Source organism: Bombus flavifrons, chromosome 2 (assembly GCF_040668555.2).
Source record: "Bombus flavifrons isolate JBK064 chromosome 2, iyBomFlav1_principal, whole genome shotgun sequence".
In the NCBI taxonomy this organism is placed as follows: domain Eukaryota; kingdom Metazoa; phylum Arthropoda; class Insecta; order Hymenoptera; family Apidae; genus Bombus; species Bombus flavifrons.
In genome coordinates, this window is record NC_138443.1 from 18,048,666 (window position 1) to 18,071,314 (window position 22,649).

The window sequence follows — 22,649 nt, forward strand, 5'->3', positions numbered from 1 at the left end:
AGCACTTCAAACGTTATTTCGCTGGATATATACCTTAGAACATTTCATGTTCGAGCTTTAAACTTTTAAGTTCAGCAATTTTAAAATACACGTTACGTTATTTAGATACTTATGAAAATAATATATATCTAAAACACTACTCTTACAGAATTCAAACAGATTTCAAACGATAATACAACTTGTCAATTTCATTTAAAAATAAATGTTAAAATGTTACGCGTTAATTTCAGGCGCGAACAGTAACATCGATGTAATCCAACATCCACACATGAATATATAATTAAATAAAAAGAAAGAGAGAGAAAGAGATTGTCGCGCGAAAAAGCATATTCGAATGGTATCAAACGGTCTCCGTTTCCACGGCCGCCACCTGTGTATACATATGTAGACACAAAGGGTTCCTGGGGCTTGCAATAGCGCGCGGGCGCGCGCGCGTTCGAGCATCCGTATGAAACCTGCGCGCCACGAGGTAAAGCCGCCAGTGCCATTCGTCGCCGCAGTGCGATACGGTCGATAGAAGAAAACGTGGCCGACAGTCTCCGGTGGTTGCAGCTGCCGCAGACACCGTCGCGTCGCCTCGTTCCCTCGAGCCACGTCGACATTCACAATCCCGTACCAACAATTTTCCTGGAATCGCCCTTCGACGCGTTCTTCCCTCGTTTCACCCCTCGAGATCAACGTTGAGGGTGGCCACGCTCGAATACGCTTCAATCCGCTTCAGGATGCCGTGCGTACGGCATCATGACGCAGAAACGTTTGGCTAGGATTCCCGTGAACATGACGAGGTAATCAGTATTCTGACGGGGTGTGCCGGGGAAGAGCTAACAGCTGGCTTCTTCGTGAGACGAACAGAGTGTTGTTTTTGGCTCGTGTTCTGGACAATGGTTATTGAAAATATTTCTCCTTTTGTTTCATTTTGGAAAGGGGTGGATTATGTGTGGAGTGGATGTCGAAGCGAGGGTTCTTTTGGGGTTAGTAAATGACCCAGGTCTGGCATGATTCGCGTCGCATGGATCACCGATTGTCTGTGTTATCGTCTCCAAAAGTAAATTTCGTCAAAGATATTGTTTAATTGAATAGGTAAAATAAAAATGCGTTATCTTATCTGGGTATCTTAAGTCGTCTTTAAATAGTCCATTAATTCAGTACGACAATACAATTTTTGTATACGTGGATATGACAAATACAATTTTTGTATACGTGGATATGACAAATATAGTTTCCGATATTATATAGCTTAATAATCGGAGCAAAGAGAACGAACGAGAAATATCGAAATCGAATACGAGCCAATAACAATTCGAGATGAGTCGAGTGACAACAGTCTGATATCGTTTCAATAGCTGTCCACGACCACGCGATCCCGGGCACGATGGAGTGGTAAGGCGAGTAGGACCGGCGCGGAAGTGCAACGACGATTCCGTGGCCGAAAACGTGCGTGCCCGTGTCATCAATGGACTATAACTGTTCGTGCGAACGTAAACGATCGTGGAACACGGCCGCGTGGCCGGGCCATGACATTGGACTTTCATAGAATCTGTTTACACGCGTGGCTGCCTGTGACAGCGCCCAGTCAGCGGCCGATCGCGAACGCCGTCGCAAAAATCGTGCCACCAGGGATCTCCGACCTTCGCGCCAACGCTCATCAATCACTATCGACATCTGGAGTTAACGAGTTACGTAGTTAGGGAAGCGGTTCCCAGTCAGTCAGTTTGTAACAATCGCGTGAATCAGATACTACGACGTTCGGCGGTCGTGTTGCACGTGGATCGAGCGAAGCTCGAAGGAAAAGTGTACGATATCGGCAGATATCGTTAGTGATTCGTAACCTCGCTTTGTATAGTTTGAGATTGAGGTACCATTTTATTAAAATAGGTATAATCGCTGTGATTCCCTTAAATGATTATTCGTATACGATTTAAAGCCCAGACATTCGCAAAGAGTCTATGTGAAGTTCGAAGTGAAATTCTGCCAGTGCAAAAATTCCAAGAGATACTCGCGCACGTAACAGTGGAGCAATCAATTGTCAGCAACGTGAGGCTCCATCAACGTGGCTGCTTTCCATCTCTACCCTCCCATCGGATCATTTCCACCCCGTTGAACGATCGACGTCGCGATTCTCGAAGGACCGACAGTCTTGCAGTAGGTGGGTTGGCGCCACAGGGTTTGCCAATCGATTTCAGTCTCCTCTCGAGGATGTTCCGCTTCGCGACGTAGCGTTTCGAGTTTTTACGTCGTAGTCACGTGCCAAGAAGCGTAGTGTGCCACGGTGGGGGACCAGTCCGTGGGGCTGGTCGTCGATCGTCACATCGAAGGGGGACACAGTGAAGGGGATTTTTCTCGGTACCTACCTCGACATCGTTGTGGAAAATCGATCCGCCGTGGCAGCCACCCCCGTTGCAACCACCCGGCGCGGTGCAATGACCTCCAAACCGGGAAGGTCCTACAGCATGAGGTAAGAGGATCGTTAGGCAGGGCAAAAGGGGAATAAAGAAGAGGCGAGGGAGAGACGGAACGGAGAAAATAGCCTCCCTTTTGCCATACGTCCCGACGTCTACGACTTTCGCTCGACGTTTTTCTCTATTTCACTTCCGGCCGCATCTTTCCGTGGCTGGGATTTTAAAGCGGTCTAAAGTTGAAACGCCGACTTAAGGTTCACGAGCCCGCAATCAGCTTAACGTTCGACCACGCCGCTGGAATTTACGATGTGTCGTTTATAGGGAAACGATCGTTCCATTTTCGAAACCTGCCGCACGTTTTTTGGTCGCGTGAATGCGCGTAAACCAGTGACGTTACACGCATGTCTTCTCTCGCTTTCTCGCTTTCTCTCCTGTGTTCGGTCGCGCCTCCTCGCCGTTTAAACTCGTAAGGGATGAGGAACGACCGGTAAAATCACTGTCGCGATACGCCACGTTGCTCTGCAAACAGATCACAGTGCTTCCGTGTTAGGTACTTTATGAAATGGCGTCCATTAAACTCATGGATAAAGTTAGAACTCGGCAGAATAATAGGGATGTGCAAATATTAAGTACATATTCGGATACATTATCCAGGAAGCACATATTTTTCCAAAATACAAAATTTTTCCGTTCAACAAAACTGATGTTTTACCGAACAAGCCTGAAATTCTTCGTCATTTTGAAACAGCACAATCAAACGCTTTAGCTGTGTATCTGTTCTCTTTCCCTTTCAAGAAACCAAAGTTGTTTCGAATCTATTGTATCCGTATCCTTCTCTATACGACTGGCTTTATTCTTCTCTCGGTGCCCATTATACGATTCTTCTTTAAAATTAAAAGCGCTATTCAAATAGCGAAGAATGGAAGCTACAAGCGATACTTAACGCAACTACGTTATAGATGCTTTATTGCAGAGGAAGCAATTTTCTCAGTATCCTGGTATTAATCCGCGGGGCATAATAACGTGTCGATTAAAAATATATCATAGAGTCTCGTACCTAATAATCACAGTTCCATGTTTACCAAATAGAAAGGAAGTGCAGGACTTGTAACTTAAGACTATTAACGTCAGGAAGATCGATCGTTTGTTTTATTTTCGTATTAAGTCTTCAATTTCACTAATTCCTTATTTCCTAATTTCCTTATTTCCTAATTTCCACTAATTTCCTTATCGTTTCTATTTACTATTTCAGTTTATTTGAAGGCAGGAAGCATGTTGAAATAAATTTGAATTCGTGTCCTTGATTTCCTTCGTGATCGTAAACTATCGTGAAAGCACAGCACCCACGCAAACGACGCTGCGTGAAACTTTTTAATTTGCCGGAGAATCGACCGGTCGGTCGATGCAACCAGGGGGAAATGTTGCGAACTGACTGACGGATAATTATATTTCAGTTTGAAAGGGCCTTTCATACACTATGTGGCGAGATATTCGCCACGGCGAGATTATACCCGGACTAAAGGATATTTCTGACCAAGAATGTGCAAAACTATGCTCGACAACTCATTTCTACACGGAGATCTTATTCGGAGAAACGTATTGAGCGGAACAATAAACCTTTTGTGTGGTGATCTTCGCAACGGAAATATTGTAACCCTTTCGCTGTCGCAGCCTCCACACGGTACAAACGTTCAGTGTGTAATTTAACAGATGTACGTACTTATACAAGTAAAAAGTTGAAAGTATCATCTTACATTCAATAGCAAAAATGCAGAAATCTAAACCTAAATCTAAATTGTTCATTTCGAATTCTTCGTCATTTTATTACTCTGTTAATAAGTTAAATAGAGTGAGTAAGTCTTTAGAAATTTTATGCTATCCCATTAACATACATTCATAGATATTAAATAGAACTAACGCTGCAATAATTCTTTACGTTCGAAACTACTACTTTTACAAAAAGACACGTTTCGTATTATTTCCAAACTATGAAGAACGACGTAACATTTTTACGTTCTCGTACAAAGCGTTTAACTTATTTCACAATTTTTATTCCTTTTTTCTCATCGTATCCGCTACTTTCACCAGCGTCACGTTTTGACGATTAGTTATAGGTACTCTCAGCAGGTTTCCTTCTTTTCTTTTTTCTCGGATTTCCACTTAACTTCTCGCCGTATTTCCGGCTCTGGTGTTCCTACAGTGACTCGACACTATGATACACAATATGGAAGAGAGAGGGAAGAGGAAACGAAAGAAAAAAAAAAGAAAAAATGAAGTTGTTTCTTGTTATTAGAGCGTTACGCGACGAAATCGAAAGATTTATAGCATCAAACAGGAACTGAAAACGTAGTTGGAATTTCGTTCCAGCCCCACTATCTTCTTGGCTCACTGGTTGCGTGTGTTTGTTCCTTTTGTATCGAGCGTGAGTTCTTACGTCGAATCACCTACTTTCCGAGACCTTCGCTGCTAAGCTTACGTCGCCGGCTACATTGTGACCGTAAACAACTTGTTTCCTTCTTCTATTTCACCCCCTTTGTGTACTATCTTCTTTGAATTTTATGGGTTGCTAGTAAATCGCTGTTTCTAGGACGCAAGCCCCTCCTTGTTTGGAAGGTCGTAGGATTTTGTATATTTTTAACATAGTGTTTGATTTATTGTTATTGGAAATGTCTAATTGTCTTTCACTTGCCATTGCAGGCAAGTAGTAATTCTATAAATTGATTATATCGAATGATTTTCGTTTCTTAGAACTACAATGGTCATCTTGCTGCAGTGTTTTTTTGGAAAAGAAGTTTTGTACTCCTTTTGGTCACTTTATAAAGTTTGCGTCGTACAAATTCACATTTTTGATAAAATTGAGTATGCTTAACCCTCCATGGACACTCATATTTTTGCACTTTCCGTACACAAACTGAATTGTGTATGTTCACATTTATTTGCTTCTTTTTCTTTTTACTGTCCGGTGTTTTGAAGAAACCTAAAAATTGTCTGTACTTATCAAAGTCTTTATTACGTTATACCATGCGCCTTTGAATCAAACGTTTGAATGGCTTTTTAGAAATAGTAAAAATTCGCTTGTGAAAAATTGACGAGTAGAATTTCGTTCGGGACATGAACGACCCGCGTTGCCTATGAGAAGCTAAATAACCAATCTTCTTGCAAATTCCACGTACGGTATTCGCAAGTAATACTGTTTTCCCACGCAGTAAACGTAAACCCATCATCATACACAGGTCGAAACGAAACTTCCAAAACATTACCGATGTATCCTTAAGAAGAAAACGTTTCTACTTGGCACGCGAACAATAAATATATTCATAGTCGTTCGTATATGCATTTATTGCTGTTGCCGCATCTCATATTCAAAGGCAATCTCCCGAGGAGAAAGGTGCGGCATGGGAATGGCGAGTTGCATTTCATGCATCTCGTGGTTCCCTTTCTATTACTTATTCATCGTTACTAACTCGTGGTATCGATCTTTTTAAATCGTTTATTCTAATTAACTGACATTTCACGACGAGGAAACGAGCTGCAATTTATGAAGCACATTATTATTTTTATTTTCTCACGAGTTTTCAAATATATCATTACCAAGGTTATGATCTTTTTTATTATGTAGGTACTCGTTGACATTTGTTCTAGGAGTAAGTCGTGATAATTAATTTTCCATTTAGCTTTACGATCACATTTTCGATATTAATATGCAAATAGCATGTCGTTTGACAGGATTTTCGCTCGAAATCGTTGAATACATATTCTGTCCATATCACGATATATCGATTCTTCCATAATTGAAGCAATAAATGTATTGCTTCCGCCAAAACAAGTTAGTCGTTCGTGTTTTCGTCCTACCTACGTTCGCAACACCAAAACAAGTTTAGTTTCAACCTGTCATCTTATAACAACCAACTATAAAAACCTAAGACGCTAAAACAGAGTTAAAGTTTTAGTTCTTTGCTCGATGGTCAAATTAATTGTTGACATTTCGGAGGAATGTTTACAGTAACACACGAAAGTATTTATGTTACGCGTGTTATATAAAATATTTTGAAATGTTATTATCACTGTAGTATGACACGAACATTTATTACGTTAATATTTCTAGATATAATTACCTAGATCATTTAATTAGCACTATTTGTATATTTAAGACAACATCGTATATACCGCATCAAATGCTTTTGTGTTCTCTACAAAATGTATTAGATATTTATGGTAAATGCCCTATAATTTCTGCATACAATTTCGCATTTGTTAGAAACCAACGTTCACCAACACAATCGTAATAGTCATGTTTTACTACAATGTTGTTGATATATTTCAGAATATTTGAAAATAGTACACATAATATATACGGAAAAGTTCATGGTAGATGTTCAAATAGAAACGTGTCATTGTGTTGTATATCTTATAAATAACCAGTAACAAGCGCAATCAGCTTTATCATCTCTTACACGAATTACATGAGTCACATTTGATAAGACGAATTACAGAGTTTTATTTAGTTACGATGTATATTTCATAAAAGTGATAAATTTTTTATTTAAAATCACCTAACTATACATACATGTATCTCTGAATTCGTAGAAATGTTCAAATATCGAGAAATTTCATAGAACCGTGTTATTTTTTCAACGGTCATTATCTTGATTTCTTGTGTTTTGCTTCGTTTCTCCAGCAAAAGATCGAAATTGTGTGTCTAAAATAGACTGATAAACCCTGTCTACTAGTGTTATCGGTTAAACGGTTACAAACAGGAACCACACCCTTTCTACTTGGACGATATCAGGATGGGGTCGAAACACGTGTTTGGGAAAGGAAACCGTCGAACCTTCGATAAGTTCAACTGCAGAGACGTGGCTAGCGGATAGATATCGATATCAGCTCTCCTTCAACGAGAAGCGAGTTTATATATAGAAATATCGTAGCAGTCGGTCAATTGATCGATGAGCCTATTTTCGAGGAGGGTGCAGCTCCGTTAATGTAGAATAAAGGTATCCGGGTTAATAACACGTGGAAAGTACTGCCAATCTATCTGTTCTCGAATTTCAATAATCTTAAGAACTTCGGTCATCGATCGGTTATATGAGGTCTACACGCCAAAAGAGGCGGGAACTAAGACTTTTAGAATTTTTTAGGGATCGACGAAGATATACGATAATATAAATTTCTTAACATTTCTGTGTGGAAAAAATATTTGTATAAAAGGATTTTCCGTAAATTGGACGGAATTATTATTGCGATTTAACGTTTAAACGAATAATTTAGAAAGAAATAAAAGCACAAGATATAATACAAATAAATACAAGTTACTGAAATAGAAATTGATGTACTTCAGATTCTCGATTAATTTCACATTTAATGCAACGCTTGTAATTATTTTCATTTCGAAATAATTACGTAATTTGTTGAACATTTTTATATTTGTTCTAAATTACTGCGTACACGTAACATCTTTATAACAAATATCTTTATAACAAGTAACAAATTTATTATATAACAAGGAAGTGGCGATATAAGTAGTAAAGCAATTAAGAGTTTTTACCGCATCTATTTTTGTCGATATCTCTGAAATTATTTACGAGGAAAGAGCGTCTAGTTGATCCTTACGTCACCGAATTACCACAAATCACCACGTAATCGTTTGTCCCGTCAATTACAGCAAAAATTATTATCGCTTTAGGAATAAGCTGCAGCCATATAATAAATCGATTGTACGATTAACCAAACTCAACGATACAACGCTAATCATCTTCGCTCTAGCCAAGAATTAATTAAGTTGCATAGAAATCTCTCTGGAGAACTCACGTTCGCTACTCGAGTTCTTGAAATACCTATATATGCACGCAATACGTTTATAAACACAATTCGCATTTTCATAGAAGATAATCGCGGCGAACCAATTTCGATCGTTATCGTCTATAAAATTGACATAGCCGTGGTTTCGAGACGATTAAGAGCATATTTCAGATAACGTTACCGATAAATGGTCAATCGAGAATTGTAAATCAGTCGAGTTTGTTCAAGAACTTGTGTTAGTATGTTGAGTGAGCTTGCGTAAGTATAATCGGCGATAGTCTCGAACAGTGACAAGGTTAATTATCGTTAGAACAAACGTCCATTATCATGACGCTTCTAACGTATTGCAGAACAGCTCGAAGGAAGTTGTGGAAAGATGATATTCGTACAATGCGTTTCCTTTTCATTTTATTTGATGTGCGTGAATTCGAAGCATTTACTATGAACTTGAAGATTCGTTTCCCGAAGTAAGATAGAAAGTCGTGATGTTCTGTTTCGTTAGCCTGGTTTTTTCAACAGAGACTCCTGCATTTGTTCAGGTCAAAAACGAGCCACCGACCATTTAACTGTTTCACTTGACCCAAAAACGCCGTCTCAAAGCGTAAAGTGCGACGGTTTCGTCACGCGTTTCTGCTTCGCCGTGTGAATCGCGCAGCACGCGCGATATCCTCCGCTTGAAAGGTACGTCATACTTCAATATCAGCTTATTATGTAAACAATTGCCGAGCGTGTCTATATCCGTCCTATCTGTATGTTCGATGTGTCTGGTTTACGAGTTTCGAGCATCCAAAACAGTTTTCATCGAGTTTATTTATTTATATTCTACTTGACAAAGAATTCGGAAGAAGCTGTTTAGAAAACATTTGCATCTTCACTCTCAAGATTTTTTATATTCCTGGTTATTTACATTCAATTTTTCTTGCAGGAAATAGATATTTATTACTAATTGCGTTACCGACGATAATATTTTTCCAAGAAAAAAAAAAAGAAAAAAACAAACGATATTTTACTAAAAAAAAGAGATAAATCATTTTTAGAATTTATGTACGATCTCTGATTTTACATCAGACAAATAACATAATCTGAAAGAATGTCTTACAAGCGTTTCTCAAAGAAGAATATTATTCTAAAAAGAATTTAAACGTTGTCCATAGTTCTTTATATTCGTTTTAAGGCACGTGAAAAACTAACGCGTTGCGCGTACACCGTTTTATTTCTTGTACAGACTGCCGATAAAACAGGTATGCGAAATTGGATGTAATCGATCGAGCACGTATTTATTTTGTACGGGTGTTATCACGTGCGCGAATACAAGGCCACGAAACTTTTATGTCGTTCGCACGCAATCCAGCCAGGGAAGTTCGATCGGTTCCTAACTCGTAAATAAACATGATTTCTCGTTTAACTGGGGAAAAAACTTGCTTCATCAATCGTGTAACTTCGATTCGTGGAATTTGTATTTCGAACTTTAATCTTATCTTTTATTCGTGTCGTTACTTCGTAGGTGATTATCTATTTTCACTGAACGTCGTTCCAAAGGAAATACGATTCAACCATTTTAGTTGAGTTAATACGTAACCAGCACACTTTCAATCAATCAAAAAAGTTCTCTATACACTTTTATGTGTCCGAATTACCCAGAGAAATTGACAACTGTAGCATTTTGTCACAGAATCGTGTACATTTAAGCAAGTACGTATCGGTAGAGAAATAGCAAAGACAAGCGTGAAATTCAACGCGTAATCGTAAATAATTCAGTATTTTTCTTTCTTGAAAAATTTGCATAGGTCGTGTAGTAGATTTACACAAGTTATTTACAAGTAAACAAAAAACGTATAGACAGTTGCGACATGGATCAGGAACGAATAGCAATTGATATTACAAAACAACGTTCCTAGAAATATTTGAAATATGTGAATGGAAATCGTTGTGTTACGCAGGTGAAGAAGTTGCTTCTGCCTTTCGATTCACATTCGTGCTTTGTCGACAAAGACAAAGACGGGTTCCGAAATGTCCGGTTTGTCTTCCGCGTGGCGAATTCACGGAACGTAATCTTCCTCCAACAGCTCGTCTGCATTATCTGACAATGGCGAGTTATGCAATCGACTGACTAATTATCGGTCATTACGCGGTGCCGGTGGCGCGTTCCTGGTTGCGTCAGTAGCCCATTTGCACGGTGGCTCGCGAATAAAGGAGAAATTTCAATGAAGAACCGTGGAAAGAAGAGGTTTCGAGGTCACACGGAGAATATACAATTTTATGAACGAAACGGAGGACCTTTGAAGGATTCTCAGTAAATGGTGACATTATAGAAATTTCATAACGTAGAAGCGGTGGTCAGCAATGAAACTCCTCTTGCTTCTGTTAGCAGGAAACTTTTCGTGTTACGAAACTTTTCTGCGGACAACCAAGGATATAAATAGAATGTATGGAAGAAATGTTGTTCGATTGGTATTATGCAATAGGTATCAAGGCCAAAGATCAGATGAATGGGATTAACTTTTGTGACCGAATGTAAATTTCAACATTTACATGCGTGCAAGTACATCGCAATAAAAAATGTTGTTCGAAAAAGTTTTCACACGAGTAACGAGTTTATCGCGTAAAAGACAGAAAGACAAATGTAAAAGAAGATAAAGCAGAAGTGGAGCTACGCAAAGTGCACAACCCAGAAAACAGACGTTAACCTAATTAAGAAATGAAGAAGATTCTAATCTACTCGTAATGAAAATTCATAGTTTATCATTTTCCCTTTCTTCGTATTTCGCACGGTAATATTGTACGAAAATATTAATCTACAAGTATAATTTATTTATAGTATTAAATTACCGACATTCTACCAAATTACTCGGCATAATTCAAGATAAACAGAGATAAAAAATAAGAGTTTCATGCACACCGATCAAATTTCTTCGGTTCTTATTTCATACGGAATTACATAGATCAATCTTATTCTTAATTTATGTCACCTTAATTACGGACCAAAAGTCGGATAACGTAACGTAGCGAATGGTTACGTAAGAACGTCTGACATTCGCGTGTAACTTGCAATATTTCTTCGATGTTTCGTCGATTTATCTTTTTTTTTTTTTTCTTTATTATCGTCAATGATATTCCAGTATGGGTACGACCTCGTGGATCGAATTACAGTACCTATGCACGTAATGATCCGGACACCGGAAGTCAAGCCGGTGATCTTGATAGCATCATTCTCGACAGACGCGCGTGCGATTCACGCGAACCCATTTCACGATTTTGCCGAGTTGTCACAAATAATTTCATCGAGTTGTATCGAGCGTGGTTTATCTTCATCGTCGAAAAGGCGATTGTTTGTATATTTTGTAATTGGTATAGAAAACAGTAACATCGTTATACAAGACGTTGTATATATAAATAGAAGAAGATAATGTCAATGCAAAGGAGAAATTTATAAAAGAAGATATATATATAATTAAATCTTTTTCTCATATGAAACTTGCTTTTTATCTTGAAATTTCTATTATTCCAAAAATATGTTCTACACAAGAAAATTTTAATACGTTTATCGAGGGACGAATAATCACCATTTTTAACAAACGAGGAATATCTTACTTCTTTCAAGATTTTAGAAACCTGACGCTATATGAGGTCACCATCTGCTCGACTGCCGTTTTATTAACATTTCTGCTTAACCACTTGATTACGTCTCGCGATAAAAAAGTAGTGGAAATATTATCTATGTTCCTCTCGGGAATATAGGCCATGACCTAGCAGCAGCAATGGACGTTTTAAATTACTTTCTGTGGCATCATTTTCCTATTTCTTTATAGGTATCCGACATTTACGAAGAAACATAATGCAGACAAAATTGTCAGACGTAAAAAGAATTTGTCAACCAGTTATAAATCCAATTATAAAATCGAGGAAGCTTTGGAAGTTATCAGGAAACATAATTCCGTTGTCAAATTATTCTGAATAAGTGAAACGATTCATAAATAATTAATAGAAATCATTCATAAAATCTAAGAACCAACAAATCATTATAAAGTGTAATTCTATCGCGAAATTATTCTGAAAAAAATTATTTTACTTTCCATGTTTCGGATAGTATACCGTTTCGTGCCAAAATGGTGTTATGCTTTTCTGGGTCGATCGAATTGTACCGGTAAAACACGTGATTTCGTTTTTTTTCTTCGGTTCACTGTTTCTTAACTTTTTCACAAAGACAACAACTGAGCTGACATGTAAGAGTGGCGACCGGTTATCGTACGTTTTCGTTCGTGCCCTGACCGACAATGAATGACATTGTAATGCAGATTGCACTGCTCTGTCTACAGTGAGCGTACTCGGCCTTGAACGACTAACGTTATTCCGTGTCGCGTTCTCCCGAACGCAGTTATGCAACGTTATCAACCCTCAGCTGTTTCCAGGTCTAATCGTTTAGTCGTCTAATCGTAATCACGCGATTTATCGTGTGAATGAGTATGAAACAATGAGTTCATGTTGTGTTATCACTGTTATGTTACCGGTGGAAGTGCTAATTGCTCCTTATCTAAATCATGTTTCTATGACGTCGTTGGAATTTAAATCAGTCGGATGAAATGGAAATTTGTTTTTAACTGATTGTCATTCACGCCCGACTGCTTGCGAGATATTTTTATTTAATTAGTAGGAAACCATTTAATTTCAGTGTTATTTTTTCCAACCATAATTCTATCTTATATTCCGTTGTAGATACGATATCGTAAAATGTATCGTAAAATTTGATAGAACGTCTATTTATATAAAATTCTATATGGTTATTGTCAATTTCTCAGAATTCATTCAGTAAATAATTATTTCATATTTGCAGTGAACCTACTCTAATTGGAAATCCAAGTAAGATTTAACGCGAGACGTTAATAGCAATCTCATTTGCAGAAACTTCCAAGTATAAATCCAATCTATGGTATTGGATAAATGACGTCAATTACTTTCCATTTAATATTAATGTACACAGTCGCTGTAGGGTGCAAAAAATATATCCGCTATCATTTCTTCGTCTGTGAATCGTACGTGGCTCCGACTCATTCTCAATTCACGAGCGTCAGTGTTGGATTATCGATCCAGCACGGTGTTGTGGTAGGTCATGAAACATATTGCACGCGTGTCGTTCGTGCGATGGCGTATAAGCTCTGTAATAAGTATGATATTTTATTTCTACTAGCGACGCTCACGTGCGTCGCTTGCGATCATGCAAATCTCTGTGAAAACGCACTTCCATGTCCGGTTAGCGTGCAACTGACGCTGGTTTCGCGCTCAGAACGGTTATATACTCTTCGTCTAATTGCAACATTGGCGGCTCGCGATCTTATCTTTTACGCGTTGCTTCATTAGCTTCCAAGAACAACGCTGTGCCTTTTCTCATTGCACGGAGATACTCCTTGCAGACTGTTTCTAATTGTTTATAATTTTAGGTTGAAATAAGATGGAGATTCTATTTTGAAGTTTCGAATACCTACTATTACTGGTAGACTACTGACTGTCCTATGTAAAGCGATGAACGTCTATCTTAGTCTATGTTAGATGATTCAACGGGAGGCATTGATGATGCACGCGACAAGGAATACTGTCGAGATGTAATCGAAGGTTGAAAACGATATTGCAGAAATGAATACGTATAGATCCTGTTAACAAGGCCTCCGACATTCTCAGTATTTTTTTTGGGATCCGGTGAAACTCGTTGCTGTTCCTGTTGAAGCTCAGCTGGACCTCATTTAGATAAGTTTCATGTTTTCAGACCTTCGCTCGATTGAAATTTTATTCGCCGATTGAATCATTCGGTGTCACATTGTTCTTTAATTATAATATATGTTGTTTGGATTAACCGGTGCTCGGTTTGAATTAATCGTACAATATACATTCAAATCCTAAATATAAACGCAGAAATGTTCCTTCAGCCGAAAAAACATTTCCATACGAACAGCGGGTGAATGCTTACAATATACAAATGGGGAAGGGTGAGTTTATCAGATAAGTGAATCATAACGGAGGAATTATTGACACAAAGTCGATTCAATGGTCTCAGGTAACCACATACAAACCGTAGCCAAAATTTCTTCGCTAGGACGCTTCCTTTCTTCAAGGTACCTCGTAAGGCTTCCATTGTCCTCGTCGTAACAGGCCATTTTGCGTTTCAGCGTTCTTCATGCCGCGCCACGGAACACCGTTTGTTACGCGATCGTACGCTGTGGTGAATAATGGTCACGTATCGCTAGTAAATTAAATTTGCCGATAAATTATGCAGATAAAGAAAAGTGCGCGTACGGAATGGAAAAACGTTCGTTTGTTCGGAGTTTAGTTTTTGTGTATTTCATAAGCGCTACACTGACACTCTCAATATCATAATAATGAGTAATCATGGATAAGTGATTTTGCGTGTTCCATTAAAAAAAAAAGAGGTTAAGCTTTTCAATTACATTAGTGTCGCGTTATATCGTAAGTAAACTTGTTCTATACAAACAATGATACACACCACGTAATTCCGTAAATTATTTTTCAATTTGAAACGACATTCTAAACAGATAGCCAATATTCACTTACGACCATATTTTACGATACAAAATATACTTAATGTACCCTAATTGCAAATATGAATTACGAATACTCTTATAAAGACGTCCATAATGTGTAGTAAAATTAAATTATTATCCATTGCCGGTACACGTGATGTCAGAAACACAAATCACAAGAGGGCTATAAAGTATCGAACCGTGAACCATTCTATTCGCGTCGACCTTCGAGTTTACACGGCCCATAAAACGAAAGTTCTATACTTTAAAACGTTATTCCGGCGACAGAATTCTTGCTGCCTGCTGTTTATCATTGTAACCGTCATGAAACGTGTTTTTGATGGTCGAAGCGTGCGATTAGATTAATTAATGGTGTCTTCGAGGCAAAATCGAACGACGACGATCAATGGTCACTCGAAGGAAAAGCGTTCGGACGTTGGAACAGGTGTTAAGCCAGTTGCACGTGTTCTCCGTGAACACGTTGATGCAGGGGAGACAGAGAAAATGAGCGAAGGAGAGGAATACCGTGCTGTTCCAGAGCAGTGATTCCGGTCAGCCGGAATAGCGGTACTCGCTCGGCCGTACATCTTCGTTCTCCAATTATTACGCTGCTTTCCGCGGCGCGCACCGTACTTACGCCTTGTCGCGAAAGCGGAAGAAACCGCGCGCAGGATGCGTTTCGATAAAATCGTTTCAGTTTTTGTTTCTCTCGGCCGTCTCGGCCGTCTCGATGTCTCTCTCTCTCTCTCTCTCTCTCTCCCTCCCTCTCTCTCTCTCTCTCTCTCTCTCCCCGTCGTTTTCTCTTTTACTCCTCGACGGTGTTTCCCTCCGGTCTGTGTAATTTAGTGGAACTCATTGCCGGGTTTCTTTTCTTGTCGCGACAAGAAGAGAAAGAGGAGATGGAGAAATTGCTAGAGGAGACTCTTTCGCTTTAAGTTCGTACGTTTATTCCTGTACGTGAAATTCGAGATACCGATCGGTCTGGAATTTTCTCGCCTTCCAGAAGAATCTTTACCGTTGCTGGAAGTATAACGGAGAGCAGGAATTCGTTAAACCTGTGTTTCTATAGCGCAGAGTAGGTGCAATTGGAAATTAGAACGAGTGAAAGGAGAATTTGGAAAACAGGACGATGTAAAATGTAACAACGCGTATTTCGATCGCGCTGCGTTTCAACGGGAGAATCTGCAGCGGCGTAATTCGTATTGAGTTTCGTGTATCGTAACGTTTCGTTTTAAGATTTTATCGTGTGATTTTTTTTTTAATTGGCGAGTAACAATAAATAAATAAATAAGTAAATGTTAGAACAATTAGGCTAAAATTAGAGATGTTAACGAAAGGTCGATTATCTGAGTCACGAGTCAATTTGCTATGTACAACAATTTTATACAAACTATTATTATTCCAAAACTTCAGAAGTGCTTATTTTGTTCTCGATTCATAACTACGAGAAATTATAACCGTGTCCGGTTTTCTAATCACATGCTTCATTTAACTTACCGTAAAAACGTTTAACGTCTGTTACGTTTTAACCACGAAATATATCTATATCCTTAGGAGAAACACGATCGTAAAAGTTTCAAATTAAAACATGAAAGATGGTCGAAAGTGTTTTTATAAATTAACGGTATACACGCTATTTTCTCGTGAAAATATCTATTTTGCTCTTTTAGTAATTCGATATAACGAAAGAGACATCACTCGTTTTATAGAGAAGACGTAGTAAAATAATTAATATAAACAAAACAAATTAAACAAAAATTCGTTTCGGAACAGTTATAAACTATCCCTATTTCTCAAGCAAAGAGCAATACATTTTATCCTCGTATAAGCGAATAACCTCAAACTAATTCAATGAACAATAGCCAAATCACTTTACCACTTCGATCAAATCCATGCAAACATCGCAGCACTTGATAACTCGCGCATCGGACGAACCACGAAACGAGGTGTATACATATTCGGTCAAATTTAACGCGAATAAGAGAAAAACAAAAACAAATTACAACAAGACGGAATAAAAAAGAAACGCGAATCTTCTGGAAGGCTGCACAACAACGCGCGGAACGACGCTGCATCGTGCGCGTTTATGAATGCGATTCTCTAGAAGCGTACAGCGGCGCTGCAGCTGCGCCGGGTAGTTGGTTAAGGCATGTGCGCCGAGTAACGGCTAATTGGCCACCTTTCCTCTCCGAGACCGGAGAGGCCCGTCTCTCTTTCTCGTGGCCCGACTCTCGTACTCTCGTGCCAGTTTTGTTCGTTCTGTCGTGCGGTTTGTATCGAGAGAGCCGAGTTAGAGTGCCTCGACGAAAGGATCCAGTGCCACGGTCCGAGCCATGGAGTCTTGTTCACGCGCAGCTTCGAAACGAGGACGCTTCCTTTGATCCCGCGTTCGATTGTCACGTCTTTTTTCTCACCTCCATAGTTCGTGCCGACAACAGATTTCCTACTATTTCTCGAAATCCATCACCATAGTGTCTTGTTTCGTGTTTCGTGTTTCAGTTGGACGAGACTAACGATCTCAGGTTGGATCGTTGATTTTGACGGGAGTATATCGATCTCGCCGTGAGAAGATCCTTGCTTCTGTTTTATAGACAGCATAAAAGAGGTCGACGTTCGAGGTTTGCGGTGAGTTCTTTTTCGTTCCCTTGTTTTTTAGGCTCGTTTTCTTTGATATATAGGGGTTCGTGATCGAACGAGGGAGATAACTATAGGAATGTTGGTATTGGAAGAACGAGTTAGAGGTTCTGTTTCGGTTCGATGACTTAAACTGGCAAGTGTATTCAAAGTAATGCTGTGTTCTCCAAGTGAAATGTGTTTAGGGTATTTCGTAACGTGTTATTATTAAATTGGACTGTTTTGTTTGGCGAGAAATAAACGTGAAAGAACTCGTGACTTCGTCTTTCGGATGGTCGTTTGTCCAATCTGAGGTCATCCGAGGGCACCTCGTGGTTAGGACGTTATAAATATGTAAATAAAGTATGTGTAGTCGTAGTAAAACGCGTATGTCGATGAAGATATAGAATTGAATTTGAAAAGTAATGTAAAAAACCGTTCATAGTAACGAACGCTATTATTTAATATAAGCGAAGATACTTTTTTTTTTAAATAAAAAACGATATTTGTATTTTTATATCACGTGAAAAATTCTCCAAATTCTTTTGGAATAGAGTCAGCATGGTCTTATAATTGTTTATTTTATTCGGTAATAATTTTTTCGACTATTCGAACATTCAAAATAGAAACGAAATTTTAGATAGGGATATACACAAATCGTGTATTTTCGTTGTAAGAATAAAGTAACGTTATTTAATTTATCGATAGCTAGTGTATATTTTTTATTTATCAGGTTTTACGAAATGGGATTACATAATAAAGTAAGAACGATAAGAAGAGATGAAATTGAAAGTGATTCTTCGCTAATTTAGAACGATCAAAGCATCAAAGTATTATAGTAAACTACATACGTATGTATAAACTAGATGTTGAATCAGAAGCGTATACGAGCATAGTACAACGATTCTGGTATTCTAGCTGTTTCAGAAACGCTGATTTACTGCAATTGTTTTTCTGTCGCAATGAAATGCGAGTCGAATCGCGCGATTCCAATTTACGTAACTTAATCGTCATTTTTTGCCTCTATACCTATGCTATTTTATCCATTCGTTCCATTTCCATAATCCTTGGCTCTTTAAGCTAAAGATAGCGAAAAGGCACAGTTTATAAGAAAAAAAGCAAGAAAAAAAAAAAAAATTAACGATTCCGTTTAAGTACAAGCAAAGTACAAGTCGCGAACCACAATGTTCGTTCATCTGAGCCAATTAACCATCGCCCTGACACAATTTTTTACAACGGCGAAACTAACTGATCGTAAGATATCCAATATAAACGAAACACCCTATATACATATACATATCTCTTTTAAAGAACCTGCACGCTTGTAACACCATTCGCCATAATAAACTATTGACTGGAATCATCGTCATTTCACGCGAGCCACGTTCCAGTTTTGATGCAGATTCGGATTAAGCTCTTGCTTCACCGAAGAAAGCCCGATAGCACTTTCAAATGATTTACGATCGACGAGCTTTACTTTTTCCTCTGGCGAGTGCATCGGAGCCGAACATATCAATCGGCCGTTTCCAATCACTGATTCGCAATTTCACCGTTCCGAGCACGACCCCGTATCGTGCTGCGATCGTAAAAATCATTGTCAAGCGTCTTCTTCGGCGTGCGAAACGGTCCCTCGAGTATAAGAGTAGATCCGCAAGAAATTGCGATGTTAGAGACACCCACTATACTCGCCCCTCCGTTGATTAGACGTTCGGAGAAATTCAGCCTTAATTGCCCGCGGAACGAGAATCTGACTACGCGTTAACGACGAGGTTAACGAGGAGTCAGCGGGCGTAGTTTTAAGAGTAACGAGGTCCCGGCAGTAACCGGCTTAATCGAGTGGATAATTTCGGGTTGCAAGCGATTTCCCTCGAAAGGGAATTCCAAATTGTTGCGGATACATCCCACATACTGTATTAGGGTGAACAAGCTAGGGTGATATTCAAAATAATACAGCAAGGTGTTAAAATTGGTCAATTGGCCAAGCGTTGAAATTTATGCGTTGGAGCACGCGAACGAACATATTAACAGAAATTTAAGACGACGAGAGCGCAATGTGCATTTTAACACTTTTTATTACGTATGGAAGATGTGTTGGAAGTAATATCATTCGTGTGATGTTAGGATATATCCGGTGTATATTTTCATTAAGACACGAGATATCTCGTCTACGGATTTATACTAGCAATGAGAAACAATAATAAATAATATCCTTGTTATTTTTCTGTTGTATGAATCGAGATTTTGTTCACTGTAAACTGCTACGAAAAGGCATATATGCAAGTGACTTCTTTTCTTATTGAGGTTTTTAATTTGTCATGATTGTTTCCTCTTTGTCGTTGGGATCGAAACGCTTGTTGTTTATATTGAAACTTTAGAAGAATAATTGTTATACGTAGAATCAGAAGAATTGGTATAGTAACGAGTCCGATCTGACATTGAAGTTACGTATGTACGTCGTAGTAAATCAGTTCGACAATAATAGCGACTGTTATTATGTAAATCCTAATGTAAACAAAGAGTTTTTGTATCTTGGAAAGAAAAAGGTTCCGGTTCTGCGATCACAATTTTTTTCCCGTCCTTAGAAAGAATACGATAACAAAGTGTAGCCACTCATTTTATTTACATCCTGTACATAGGGTGACACAGGTAAAGTGTCACAACATTTATTTTTTCTAAAAGATTAATAAAGACATTCACTGCACTTTTTATATGGAATGGTAACTGAGATTTGGTTTCTTGTTTTTTTAAGTCTTAGTATGCATATACAAACGCGTATCTTCGAATCCTTTTTGGAAAAATTTGTCATTGTTTGAAGCAGGCGATGATACCTACCGTAATCATAAATAGTGTCAACGAGCGACTAAATTATGAACAATTGCAGGTCTTCGTTCTATGTGCTTCATTATACGTTGCACGATAGTGTTAGGTTGTTCACTCATCGCTATGAATACCGAGCTCATAGACCAAGAGATGTTATTACCACATTCGTCGTAATTAGACGTATCCACCTTCCCCCGGCACGCACAAAAACATATTTCCCGTTATAGCAATTCTTGCAACAATAATTCGTAGCCCCGAAGATTGTTTGAAGAGTTAAGAATCGTACGAACCCCGATGAAAGTGAAATTCAGCTGAATGCTATTATTGTATGTTCGGTAATTGTAAATTTAATTCGAAAGGGAAAATGAAAGTTTGTTGTATGAATTGAAATGTTTGACAGATCTGTATTGGAAGTGTAAATATGAAATGTAAATTTGATTCGAAAGGGAAACGAAAGTTTGTCGTATGCATTTAAAAAAATCGACGTGTAACTAACAAGTGGTATAACTTCAACGATTCAGAAAACAACAGTATAATCAATTAAATTATAGAGTTAGAAATTTCTAAATTATTTCTTATATTAAACACGTTACGATATTTCTATTCTTTTAACTTTTAGCCTGTGGAAAATGTGTCACTATTGTCATAAAAATCGAATAATTTATTTACATATATTAATTATCTTTGTCTATCAGGAATGTGATAATAAAGTTTATAAAAAAAATGAAATTGTTTATACACTTTGATAGAATAATAAGCAAGTCTAGGTAATACTAAAGATATCTGAAGTATCTCAAAAATAGATCAAATTTCTATTGTTTTTAAGATAGGAAATTTTCATATTTGCTAATTAGTCTGTAATTATGCCAAAGTAAACTATAATATAGTACGGAGATTGCCATTTAAAGTAAGAATATGTACGTACATTCAATGTGTAAGGATTACATGTAGGAAAACTATATCTTTGATTCTAAAACGCGCATCGTTTGTCAGATATCATTTGTCATATTATCGCTCTATTTAGCGATTGAACTAATTAAATTGCATTACGATGATTCTTCTCTTTAATGTCGTTATAGCTGACGCCTACAGGCGCTTTATCATTGATTTTATCATTGTGATTTATGTCTGGAAAATAAGGGATCAAGATAAGTTATCCGATACAATGATCCTAAATTGACAGAGTAACGTTACATAGATATTCTAAAATATTTTTCTTTTTGCTGCCACTTTTCCAAGGAAATATAGTTATTCGAGTAAATATATTCTGTCTGCTGTCTTAAAAGTACGTGTAAGTACGATAACTGCAATTCACGACTCGTTATAAATATATTTACCTCGTTAACAAGTCACGCAAAGCAGAGTAGGCATTACAAGTATCGTAAATATGCGCGTATATGTTTTTCGTATGGGATTGGAAAACTTATGACGTTCCCACGAGGTGAAAAAATTCTTATAAGAAAAGAACATCGTGTAATTTATTACTTCAACACCGTTAAATTCTTGCCATAATTTTATTTTCTAACCGTTCCATAACGTGATTTTGTAAAATACGATCGTCACGATTCTCTAAACTGCTTCCCAAAGCGTTTGTTTTCACACTGTAACGCTAAAAAGTTGAATTAGGGTCTCAGTTTATTGCCCGGTATGCTAATAGGTTTCAAATGTAGATGACAAATTTGCTTTACTATACATTAATGAGAATAGCACAAAAATTTAGAACACGAGAGCATCTTATGAATAGACTGCAGATGTTAATGAATAGATATAACTAAAGAAATTGAATCCGAATAAACATTTTTATTTCACTTATGAAATATTATCACGAGTACTTTATTTTTGTTTTCAATATTTTATATATCTTTTCATATTAAGCGCAGTCTGCAAATTTGTATACTTTTAAGTCTTCCATAAATGCATAAGTAGGTATTCACGGTCTATCAAATATTGTAATAACAACCGTCTTCGTTTGTACATGTTATTAGGTTATTCGGAAAGTACATAACGTTTCCAAGATTGGAAAATAATCATTTATTATAAACTCGTGCGAAGTAACGGAATGTTAAATTCTGATAAACGCTACTTGTTAATCATTGTATGTATAGAGTAACTAAGAAAAGAAACGCAAGATTAGTCAATAGAAAAGATGTTTTTCAGTGTATCAAATCAAATCAAAACAACAAAGACAATGTATCAATAATGAATATGCCAATATTGTTCTATATCAGTCGAACTCATTTAAAATTTTAACATTTTATTTAAAATTTTAACATTTTAAAATTTTAACATTTAATTTTATAAAAATATACCATGTTTAAATTTTTCTTAAATTTCGTTTACGAATCTTTCAAACAATCCAATATTATCATTTATGTTAATTGGAAAAAATTTCCTCTTGTCTTTTACGAATACAAATACTAAAATTTCACCACATTGCTATTTATTCGGACGAACGAGGAAAGAATTTGCAAAGTAACAGATTCTCAGC

At 37.6% G+C, this 22,649-nt stretch overlaps 1 protein-coding gene across 7 annotated transcripts in view; it reads left to right on the plus strand.

Moving 5' to 3' along the window:
- Window positions 1-476: 476 nt before the first annotated feature.
- The window catches only part of LOC138189933 (uncharacterized), a 36,339-nt gene continuing 14,166 nt past the window's right edge, over window positions 477-22,649 (plus strand). For 2 of the 7 annotated variants that reach the window (XR_011176162.1, XM_069132250.1), the window contains exon 1: window positions 477-785. Coding sequence is in view for 3 of the 7 variants with exons in the window: in XM_069132250.1 (XP_068988351.1) it covers window positions 742-785 (44 nt within the window). In the remaining 4 variants the exon portion in view is untranslated. Of the gene's footprint in view, window positions 786-1,343; window positions 2,456-16,903; window positions 17,354-22,649 lie in introns of those variants that run through there. The other 5 variants (XM_069132254.1, XM_069132251.1, XM_069132255.1 and 2 more) reach the window with 5 other exon arrangements.